Source organism: Polyodon spathula, chromosome 8, assembly GCF_017654505.1.
Source record: "Polyodon spathula isolate WHYD16114869_AA chromosome 8, ASM1765450v1, whole genome shotgun sequence".
Lineage (NCBI taxonomy): Eukaryota > Metazoa > Chordata > Actinopteri > Acipenseriformes > Polyodontidae > Polyodon > Polyodon spathula.
Genome location: NC_054541.1, coordinates 11,345,682 through 11,357,823, shown reverse-complemented (window position 1 = coordinate 11,357,823; position 12,142 = coordinate 11,345,682). Strand labels below are relative to the sequence as shown.

Below are 12,142 nucleotides of genomic sequence, written 5' to 3'. Positions count from 1 at the left end.
CGTCAGGCTGGTAACATTAAGTTTCAGAATGATTCCGAGTGGACTGCCCATTGAGGTGCAATGTATTATTCTGGGTTCCTTTGCCCGTTATCCATATTGGGGCTCCTCTGAGTAGCAGCCTTGTGGTAATCTTAACTCAGTAAGAAAACCCTTGACACAGAACAACTAAGATTTCCAGGAATTACATTTATTTTGGTAAAGCTCTTATTATTTCTTGTCTGGGGGGAGAGGATTCTTTGAGGAATCGACTAAAAAAAAGCAGTTTTGACTTGAGCATGGAGTCCTTGTCGCTTTTCTAATCACATGGATTGGTTAAACAGTGGCATCTCTGAAGCACTTTCCTGGAGGAGTTACTAGACCTTCAGTTCCTCCTTTTGATTTATTAATTGAAGAGAAAAAAGTTACTTAAGAAGGCACAATGTACTCTTACGGATTCATTAATTATGAGCAGCTGCAAATGAGGATTAAAATAATTAGGAAACAAACCACTCTCAAACATTATAAACAACAAGTTTGATCCCCACAAAATCCCTTCTGAAATGTAGAGAACTTAATGACTGGGAATAATAAAACCACGTTTGCATACAACATGAAGTGATTAAATTGACTTGTATTAAAACAGCAGTTGGCACATACAAACAGCGCAGCTTTTTAAAATGCTGTATTAATGGAAGGAATAAAGCAACGTTCTGTTCTATATACAAATACAGTTTAAATATTGTAAGGCTGGAGTGGATATCATTGCAGGTATGAAGGGTCACCCTGTATTATAAATTGCAGTGGGTGCTGATGGCTCATCTCTGGGTCACAAAGCTAAATGTTCAGATTTTCTTTAAGAGAACACATTTCCAGAGTAGTCTTTTCTTGCTGTAGGCTTGTCCATTAGCATACGACAGAGACACTTCTCAGAGTTTCCACTGGGCAGTTTCATTGGCTTCATGCTGGGTTTGAATGCTGGAGACACACATGGCACACACTCACTTAGTCAGCATTCCTCCCTGTGACTCGTGGCAAATGTAATTAGAGATTGTCAAACACGGGCATCATTGATCAAAACGCATCCCGTAGGACCTCAGAAATATTAATAATACAAAATAAAAAAATAAATAAAAAGCTGGCGTGATCTTAAATAACAATTTGTTTAAGCTGCTTGCAGACCATTTTTCTTATTTTTTCTCGTTTTAGTAACAAGCATAATTTAAGGCATGTCCACAGTACAAATACAGTAGTTAGAAACCAGTGGAGTGTTCGACAGTTATGTCAGTTTGTTTAGTAAAGACATGGAAGCAAGAAAAGCAAGCATAGTGGACGCTTGAAAAGCTTTCTTATCCCCCGTGACTGCTATGTTGTGGAGACGGCGATACGTCCATACCTGTATGCCACTCCTTTTTAATAAAAGTTGGTAATACATGTCTCTTGTACAAGTTATTCGGAGTATGAGAATGTGGGGAAGGGGAGGAGTATCTGACTGGTGATTTTTAACTAACTTTTGCGTATTTTAATCTGTGTTGCTTAGTTCTTCAAAATGAATGGGAGCTGCAAGTCTTTCCAATCGATCTTAGATATTGAACATTGTCCTACTTTTTTATTTGATTTTTTTACTTTTTCCAGCGCAAAGTTCATAGCATTTTAAATCTTCATGCAAGTAGTTACATGTAATGTGATCCTCATGGTATATAGATGATAAAACTGCTGCTTAACTTGTGTGAATTATGTATCTTCTTAAAGTAAATACAATACTTAAACATAGGCAACAGCATCATCAACATATCCTTAATAAATTAGGTACCAGTAATTCAAATAAACAAGCCATGGAGTATATTGGTGCTGGCGTCCAGTGCATTTCCATTACCAATCCATTGTCCAACACAGAAAGATCTCCCCTTCCCTCAAGATCACATTTATAGCAGTAGTCGACCAGTAATGGTTTTCATTATTTTATTTGAGTAAAACTAGGTGACCTGCACTGTACGTAGTAATGTTGCTGTCCTTCCTGCTGGCCAAGTGACTGAGCAGCAGCTGCACAGGGTAGAACAGAAGGCAATGCAGTTCTTTTTCTTGCGCCTTTCTGGTTTGATAAACTCCCTAACCTGGAGCATCTTCTCACCAGAAAATGTACAGCAGCATATTTGTTTCAAAGCTAATAAAGGCTGCAGTAGTCTATCCCTAGGAGATTGTGTATGTGTGCGTTGACGTGAGCTAATAAAACACAGAGCTGGTTACAATAACAGTTTTTAAATCCTCTTTGTTTATTTGACCAAAATGACCATGTAATCTGTGGGTAATGTTCTAGCCTGCTGTTGGTTCCGTAGCTATATGTGCACATGTTAACACATTAATTTTGGTTTAACCTGCAAGCTACTGGTATGTCCCCTTTCCTGTACTTTATATTCGATAATTAAGCAAAAGGTCACACTTTAGGTTCTACATTTTTGCTTCTCTTTCTTAAAAATCTGCAAGATTCAGCAGCCTGTTGGTGACCACTTCTTTATTTTCTGTATTGACAAGGACCTATTCTTAAAATACTCTCTCTCAACTAAAACCAAAGACATGTCTGGCTGAAAGACTTTCACCAACTGACTGAAATCCTGCTCAAATTTCAGGCAGAAGTCATTTATCCTTAAATAAATAAACCCTACAGAAAAAGTAATAAAATTGACAGTTGCAGTTGTTGCTAAGCAACCTCACAAATCATTAGAAATCTCCAAGTTAAATAATTAAAGCTCTCAAGTTATATTATTAAGTCTAGCGGTTTGTGTAGGAGGCTGTGTGCCAGGAGACCTTGGTTATGAAGCTCCATTCAGTCACTGAATAAATGTATGACCTTGGGCAAATCGCTGTACCTGTTCATGGCTCACTCCTACCAGCTGTGAAACTAGATACTGTACAAGCAAAACTCAAAGCAGCATCTATCCACTTTGTTTTACACAGGGAATATTGAGTTAGGAGTTGTGTGGTCCAGTGGTTAAAGAAATGGGCTTGCAACCAGGAGGTGCTCTGTTCAAATCCCATCTCAGCCACTGACTCATTGTGCTCTGTCTTGCGGGTGAAATGTAGTAAGTGACTCTTCAGCTGATGCATAGTTCACACATCCTAGTCTAGTATTTTGTAAAGCGCTTTGTGATGGTGGTCCACTATGAAAGGAGCTATATAGAAATAAAGATAATAAACATTTCAATTATAAAGAGTTGAAGCTACAGTAGCTGGATTGGCCTGTGCACTAGACACTGCTCTTTCATATTTTTCCACCACACTTGCAGTGTCTTGTACATTAGCAGGCTGTCCCCAAGGACAAGTCTATCCTTAGGGTATTAGTGATAGTAGATGGGATTAAGGCAGGCATACAACTTGCTAACAGCTGTTTAAATATCCAATAACGTCTAGGTTTGTTACAAACAACCAAGATGGAGTGTCTAGAACATGAAGAAAATGTCTTGGGTGTTACAGTGGATAGTGCGACAGCAGGAAAATGAATTCCTTAATTCATAAAATAAAATAAAGTGGGAACTGGGTTTCTTTTTTTGTACCAAAAACAAAAGCATACACAACTTTAATGTCAAGTAAGTATATATGGGGCAAACATCTCCCATTTTCAATACCTCACAGCTTGAAAGAAATAGAGATACAACATTTAATCAATTCTTGCCAGAATCATAACTAACCAGTAATGTTCAGAGCAAATACATTCAAGGAGATTTATATGTAACAGAGTGCTTGTTTATTAGTTTTAATGAAGAGAAATCTGTGCGCACAGATTTCCGTTGTCCCGACTTTCTATTAAGGATGTCAGTGGATTCAATGTAGATGCATAGACTCCTAGTTTCCAAACCTCTCTGGTTTGCAGTATCAAGGTCTGGAAAAGCTCCTAGACTGTGTAAAACCAGTTTCTTTGTCTTAATCATATGGCCACATGGTTCCCTTTGCCAGGCTTCCTTGAGAGTAGAATGCAGTCATCATGGAATTGGGTATGTTTTCCCCCCCGCTCTTCCAATGAGGACTGTAATGTGTAATTTGTTACTGATAAATGTATCCACCATCTGCATTCTTAATGTACTGTAAATTTCAGTCCCTGCAGGGATTTTAAGGACAGGATGGGAATGCTGTGGGAAGTTTCCTACTCTCTGGCTAGCAAGAGAGTCTTGAATTCCTTGTCATGCTATTGAATGGGTTGAGTGTCGACCTTTACTGTGTCATCAACACTAGGGTGTTCCTTGGAGGCCTCATGTCCAAGTACATACTAAACCCAGCCTCAATGCCTAATTAAGACGGTATCTCCATTCAAGCAATCATGATCATGTCCACAAATGCATTATAGATGCCTGGTTGTTTGTTCAAGAAGAGTATAAGAGGTACTAGGGTTCATTGTAGCCTTACCTGCTTGAGGCAGGGCTTCTGCAGGAAGCAGCATATGTACTTTATTAAGGACTGTCCTCTGTTGATATCACCAAACAAACAAATTCATTAGGTAATCCAATACTGAATTTGCTGCTGCTCCGTATTCCTGCCCACAAGCTAGCCAGTGAATGCTACTGTCTGTACAGACGGGGCTTGTATAACCATGAAGGATGTAATTTAAGTACAGACTTGATGGGTATAAGAGCTGACTGTAACAGCCGCAGTTTACTGAAAATTGATATGGTCTTCTTTCACTTGCCATATGTCACCAGTCCTAATAAAGTAAGAATTTGAAGTAGTGACTTGGGCTTTACAAAGCTGTTCAACATCAATCAAGGAAAAGTTTAAGGTATTTTATTTCCCACTCCTGTTTTTACTAAATATTTTTGTTGGCACTTCTGTACTGAGCATGCTGACCTGAATATACTAACAATGTTTTTCTAACACTCCTGCAGTGCTGTGACTGACCCAACACCCTCTTTTTACTGTGTTTTTTTTTTTCTCCAGTTTTTAACTTGCACCTGTTTTTTGTTGAGGGAATAAATTATGGTGTTTAAAATATCAATGTGCTTCAAACCATGCATGTGCTGTACTATTATAACCATCATAACCCTTTTCATAGTTCCCATCATCTATCATAAATATATAGTACATGCAGAATAAAGACAGTGCTTTTAAATGTAAGGTTAGTGTAAGGTTTTTAATATTTACTGGTCTACCCTTGCAGAGCATGTGTGCTCCATTATTGCCACAATGCTGCGGAACCTGAAGGGCCAGCAGAGAACGCGTCTGCTGAGCAAGTTCACAGAGAACGACTGTGAGAAGGTAAGCTGCCTTTCTAAAGGTGTAGTCTTCAGGTGTGTTCTTACTCATGCAATCTGCCACTTTAACTTTCCAAACTGAAATATAGGAACAGGCACACAAATTCTTTGTACTTAGTATAAAAGGCATAAACATACAAATTAGCCATAAGTAAATAATGTGTGTTTGTTAAGTAAGCATTTAATTCATGGTGTGTTGACAACTGGAATTTTAAATTTGGTAGAAAATGAAAGCCTTGTTTAGTGCTTTATTATTATTCCCCCATATTAAAATCTCTATACTGTAGGGAAGAGTCTGAGACACTGCAGGTATTTATTTCCCTAGGATAATGGCTTTCCTGATGATCACTCCAGCAACACCAGAAGTGGAATTCCAAAGTGGTTTGAGGAATGATCGCCGCCGCTATCTCCAATGTGCTATTTTACAAGAGCACTGCTTGCCATCATGTAATAATTTCTGCCACTGTGAATATGCTATTGCAGGTCACATTTAAAGTAAGATTGATTCAGAAGCATTGTCGGGCACATTGCCCCTTGTCTTCCCAGTTAGTTTTCTTTCTCTGTATTTGAAGAGCCACAGGGCTTCCAGATGCTTTGCCAGCCATTGCTGTCCAGGCAGCAGCAGGTCCTTGGTCTGTAAGCCTCCATCCCAGTTCTGTATCAGCAATGTGTGTTTCTGTCTTCCTTTCACTCCCAGGTCGACAGGCTGATGGAGCTGCATTTTAAATACCTGGAAGCAGTTCAGGTGGCTGATAAGAAGATTGAAGGAGAGAAACATGTAAGAAACTTGTTTTCTTTTGGGGAGCTAAGACGACAAATCTCTGATGGGCAGGTTTCCCAAAAAGAGTTTAGCGAATCCAAGGTTACTAGATTGTGACTTACTCTGAAAAATTGCACAAAACTGAATGTATTATGTGTATAAGACATGGCCAGGCCAATGTGGTATAACCACAGTAGTTTACCAAGGACCAACCAGCCCTCTGCCTACGTTTTACAAGCTAAATTGATTGCTGCATAGCTTAGTTTATAATAAAAACAAGAGATATTCAAATTTAAAGTAAGTTGAGTAAAACTACTTTGCAATAATGTGCAAAGCTGCTTGGAGCAATTAATGGCGTAGCTATCCTTTTCCAGTAGCTTTTTTACAAACTGTTTTACTGCCACAGAGACATTGACTTATGTAGCTGTCTGTTGACCTTCACAATCCTGAGACAGTAACCAAGTTGTTTTTAGACGACTTAAAAATAAATGAAAATTCTGCCTTCTGCCAAAAGAGAGCAATAATCATGTAATTAAATTGCTTCCAGGCAAACAAGGATTTAGAGAGCTTATGTTCACCTTACAGAGAAAGTCTTAAGCCTTCTTAAGGTGAACAGATACTGCATAGTCCCACAGATTGGGGGGGGGGGGGGGGGGGGTGTAGATAGATACACGTCTGTCCAGATTGGATTTGCAATGTAGCTTATGAGATCTGTGTCCGATATATTGGGTTGCTTTCCGAAAGAATACCACCCGGATACATGAGCAGAGGTGGTAATGCTAGGCCATTGATCCTCCTGGGGGCTGTGGTATATGCAGCTCTCACAAAAAGGAATGAAGTGATAATTAAAACTCATGGGCTGCTGGTGATGAAGTATATACTGAAGGTGCTAGAGTGTGCAGTCTACAATACTTTTTATTGTTGTACCTTGCACTGGGGCCTCAAAAGTAAGTGTTTTATTTCCTTGAAGAATAGAACTGAGGAAACAGGAGTCTGGTATTGGTGGTAGGATTGGACTGCAGCTGCAGTGTTAAGGTTTTTGGTCATGCACAGAGTCAAACTATTTTGGTTCTTAATTCTCAGACCCCTGAGACTGCACTCTGTACTTCCACTGAAGGAAAGTACACACTGAATTAAAAAAAACACTGAATAATTTAAACTTTGAGGTGCAGTAGAAAGCAAACTTTCCTTGTGAATGTTTTAATTAAATATTAAGAGAGCACGGTGTCTGGAGTTTATAATTCAGCGTGATAGTATTTGATTCTTCAGGTGTACACACGTGGCATAAGAATATTGAAAGAGATTATAGTCACGCTTCCAGTGAAAACCTTTCATTACTAACTAAACTAACTGTATAATAATGTCATTTTAAAATGTCTAAAACTGTTTTGTGTAAAAAATATCTGCCTATGAATGTGTTTCTAGATAAATACATGGTGCAATATCATTTTATAAGCAGCAATAACATTTTGGTATAACAGCAGTTTGCACAACCCACAAAATAACAGGGTGGTTTATGAAAAAGAGTAAAAATACATGACAGATGTTAAATCTGGAAGATTGTCATCAAGGCTATTTTAGAAGGAAACCAGTAATATGGTAGCAAAATAGTCCAAGCTTTGTAGCCAGTTGCAGAGGAAAAGAGATAGCAGCTCTAAAGGAAGAGTGCTGAGATTGCGTGAAATTGATTAGCTCCAATGGCAAGTAATTACTGCCGCAGCTCTGTCAGGTTAATAAGGATTTCTGCAGGTCTGCAGGCTCTGAGTAACTAGTGCCAGAAGCATGAACATCTGTGCTCCTAATAGTGTTGTCATAGTACTGCCACTTTTACAGTGTTGAAACATTTTGAATGCAAACATTGGGAGACGTAATTATAAATCACAGGTTTTATGAAACGGCAGTAAAAACGGTGTTAATTACTTTCTGAGATGTAAAACTTGGTGTTGCCAACAGTACTGTTTGCAATCTTGGTAGCTTTCTATATCCTTTGGAATAGTATTGAAACCATATACTACACACTGTTTTGTGTGCTGCTGCAATAGTGAAAGACATGCTATCTGCTGTTGGGTAGAGATCACATGTTGGTTATCATTGCCAATTCGCTCCAAAGTGAACCTGGCACACTGACTTCGTATCTTATTGCTAATTCCTTGATTCTCTATAGGAGCTTGGGTAGCAAGCAGAATATGTGTTGTACATTTACAACAGGGGCTAGTACCACAAGCTTTTATATGAAAACTATGAATGCAGGGGTGTGGACTGGCTGTTTTAAAACAAAGGTGATGTTTCTTTAAATGCTGGTTGAGGCTTTATTGTGACTGATGTGATTTTATCAAATATGGATTTTGTTGTGTGTTCAAATGTTGTTCCCTACTGCGCTTGTAATTCAAGATAGATGGAGGAATTAACTAAGCAGTGCCTCCTAATAACCATTATGTTGAAGGTCAAACTAGCAGCACAAATGTTTATAACTGGAAACAACATTCTATGTACTGTATAATAAAAATCAGAGTAGTAGCATCGGTTGAATAAGTTGTATTGGTTATTTATTTAAAAGATAATTTTTTGAGTTTTTGTGCCTGTATCTTTTATAAATGTTTATCAAGCACAGAAGATTTCTGGTTTTCAGTTACAACTAATGAAATGCCACCAAAAGGAGAACCTCTCAATTGGATTGTTTTACATAACCAGCAAACGGCAAACTGTCTCTACAAATGTTAATTGTGTGCAGAGGAAAAGCTAAGATGCATTTAACTGGAATGAAATATACCTAGGAGTAGTATTACACTAATATCAGTTTGTTTTTGTTTCTTGTGGGGTTTTTTTTGTTTTGTTTACTGTAATATGGTATACATTATACTTTTGTTTCCCAGCTAATTCAAAATGAAAGAATATTAGAACATTTCGAAAGAATAGTCTAACATGAAAAGCCCATGCTCCTCCTAGCCCCAGTATGGTGTGGTGTGTTTTTCCATTCACATGCTACAGGGTGTATAGTAAGGCATTGACATGTCTGTGTTCTCTGACTTGTCCCAAAAAGGAGAAATTGATATTTCCAGGCTTTGAAAGTCGATTCCCGTTTTCTGCTTACAGTTTAGTATTCTAATGGCGCCAGTCATAATCGTAAATGCCTCCCTCGGTCTATCTCAGCTTTTTTACATTACTTGAAGGAATATCACTTGCATGGGTTTATTCTGTTTTGCTTTTTTCTCGCTTCTGGAAGTGCGGGGCCCTCACAAATAAACTGATGTGACAGGCCTTGTAAACACAAAGTGTCAAGCACAAGGAGAGAGCTGATAAAATAAGGCAGGGGATTTAGTCCGCTGTGCATCAGCCTGGATTTATTTTCTCTTATGTGTGGGCGGGCAATGAGATCCACAGTAGTCTCCTACATTGCTGCTAATTTAATATCACAGCAAGTAGGCACAAACACCATAAAGTGAGTCCCCATGCATCTTATCTGGTGTCAGGCAAACCAGATATCCTGGAAGAGCTTGTGTTAATTGACCTCCTGTGCTTTAAGAGCCACCACAAAATAAGCACCCCTCTAAAATACAGCTGCAAGCAAATAATTTTAAAAATTAAAATGAAGAACAGGCAAGTCTAACCAGAGGTGCTTTAACACTAGAACTGCCGTGCGGGCCATTGTGACTCATTTAGCAATTAAAAAGTTAATTATTCTTCAGTTGTAAGTCATGTGTGTGTCTGTTTTTGACTTTTCCTATATATATATATATAAATGTATAAAAAATATGAAATGTCCTGACGCCGTTTGATAGCCAGAGTCACAGTTATAAACAGTTCTACCTAGAGCCGCCACAGGGGTCAATGTTACCCATGCATTACAATACGTCTTTTTTTTTTAATATAACGTAAGATATTCTATTATTTTTGTAAATGCAACAAACAAGACACGCCCCCTGTTTGTTTCCCCCACCCCCAAAGCCTTTGTTTGTAGACTGACTACGAGACAGAGATTGCTATGATAGTGGAATTGTCAAGATGCCAACTCAGTGAAAGCCTAGTTGCTTATTTTTCAATGTACCTGGGAGACAACAATCCTTCATTTTGTTCCCCAAATGTAACTGGGAATATATCAGAAGGAAATATTTAATCTTGAAAGTAGTCTCTTTGATTGGAATATGGCAAGCTACAGTCAGATGCATACAGCAAACTGAAATGACAGGTAGGATAACAACTTATGTGCCTAATATGAAACATGTTTTATATATATTTTTTTATTACTTTTAGAAAAAAAAAAAAAAAAAAAAAAAAACATGTTGGTTTTGCAGGTTTGTTTGTACCAGTTTACATGTGTTTACACAGTAGTGTTCAATGGAACTCCGTCTGTGTTTACAACACAGCTCCTGGATGCAGGCACAGTCAGCTGGCAGACGCGTACACGCCGCCATAGAGTACAATGCAGCCATCATACCGGAAGTAGTGTTGTATTTTATTTTTATGTAGGATTAGAAACAGTTATTTCGGTTTTATAGTTTTGTGTACATATATCCATTTACACCTGTACATGGATATATGTACTGTAGCTGTGGGTACAATTGTGGGCAGTTAATATATTCTTAAGAGCAATACATCAAAGGACCTCCAAAAACTATTCTAACCTATTGTAATGTACAAACCTGTTTTTAATATCGCTCTCTGAAAACGATAGCGGATTTACAAGTTACAACAGGCCAAAAATAGACCACATTCCAGAGTGTTCATAGTTCATAAATTGTGTTTGTTCAACATGAGCAAATGATTTAATACTGGGAATCTGTTCTTAGAAAGATGGTATTTATTAAGCATGCAATGAAATAAGTTTGAAAATCACACAAAACAGTTACACAATTAAATGTCGCATTAAAAGCATTACAATGAGAACTAAGGTTTAAGACAACAATTCACCAAAGAAATACTAGTACATACTGACACAAGGGGTCACAATACCTGAATAGATATTTTAAGAGTATTGTTACCTAGCCTGAAAAGTAGTCTCTTGCGTTTCTCCGAATGTCAGGGCTTCCCAACCTTGATGGATAAATACTTAAAGCTGAGGGCTCCAGGTGCAGTCTTTAAGTTCTTAGTCTTCTTAAGTCTGAGGCAGCTTCAAAGGTTTGGGGCGGCTAGCGGGTCCGAGGGAGCATCAAAGGTTTGGGGTGGCCAGCAGGTCCAGGGAGCTAGCGGGTCCTGAGGGAGCTAGCGGGTCGGAGCGAGCAGTGGGTCCAGAGGGAGCAAGGAGCTGGGGCTAAAGCAGGGGTTTTATACTTTTCAAACAAAGAGATTGTTTGAATTTCCCGCTGCATGCTCCAATTGGCTATTTTGTTGCACATGGGCTTGCAATCTTGATTGATTGCTCACCCCCCTTCCTCTGTCCGATTATCATAATCTGGAAAGGGGAAACTTTAAAACATGCATAACTTTTGCTAAATAATCCACATTTTATTCTGAATTCCTGTTATTTTTACCACAAGAAATTACATTTCTTTAGACACCAAACATGTCTGGTTGCGATTTTGGTTATGGCTTGGCTTGCAAACAGTTTAATTCTCATAGGGATTTATTACTTGGGTTATTCAATACTTTTTAGGCAATTTAAGAATAAAAACACTTGCATCTTGTACTCAGTAGTATTAAATCATTATGTGAAATTTGTCATAAATCTTTTAAGACATTTTCCTCTCTTTTTCAGACTCCTATGTTAAATCACCTCTCTCTCCCTAGACGGGTTAATTAAATCATGGAGATGGGTTTGATTAGCCATTTGTCTCCTGGTGCGTTCAAGGTGTGAGGTTGATAGTTATCTCTAGGCAAAGCTAGGCGAAGTAGATTAAGGTTCATTCCATGTAGATTTCTGATACTGTAACATCATAAAAACATAAAATAGGAAAGTTCATGACCTTTGCAATATATTTGTGATGACAGTGCCTATAGAACCTACAGTACATACCCATTTCTTTTTAAATGTGTATTTTATTATATTTTTTCACTGTTTGTAGTCGTGCTGTATATGCGCTCGTTATAAAAACAAAGCATTTTATGTTTAATTTTCCATTTAAATATGGTGTTTCTGTGATGCAAATGTGAGATGTGATGTTCATGGATACAACTTTTCAATTGTATTCGATAGTATGTCTTTCATTTTCATTACGAACGAGTTTTTAAA

At 38.1% G+C, this 12,142-nt stretch overlaps 1 protein-coding gene across 1 annotated transcript in view; it reads left to right on the top strand.

The window, feature by feature from the left end:
* LOC121319383 (beta-catenin-like protein 1) overlaps nucleotides 1-12,142 on the top strand; it is a 40,917-nt gene that overhangs the window by 19,832 nt on the left and 8,943 nt on the right. Inside the window, exons 12-13 of the mRNA XM_041256774.1 lie at nucleotides 5,123-5,220; nucleotides 5,914-5,994. Coding sequence (XP_041112708.1) covers nucleotides 5,123-5,220; nucleotides 5,914-5,994 — 179 coding nt within the window. The remainder of the gene's footprint in view (nucleotides 1-5,122; nucleotides 5,221-5,913; nucleotides 5,995-12,142) is intronic.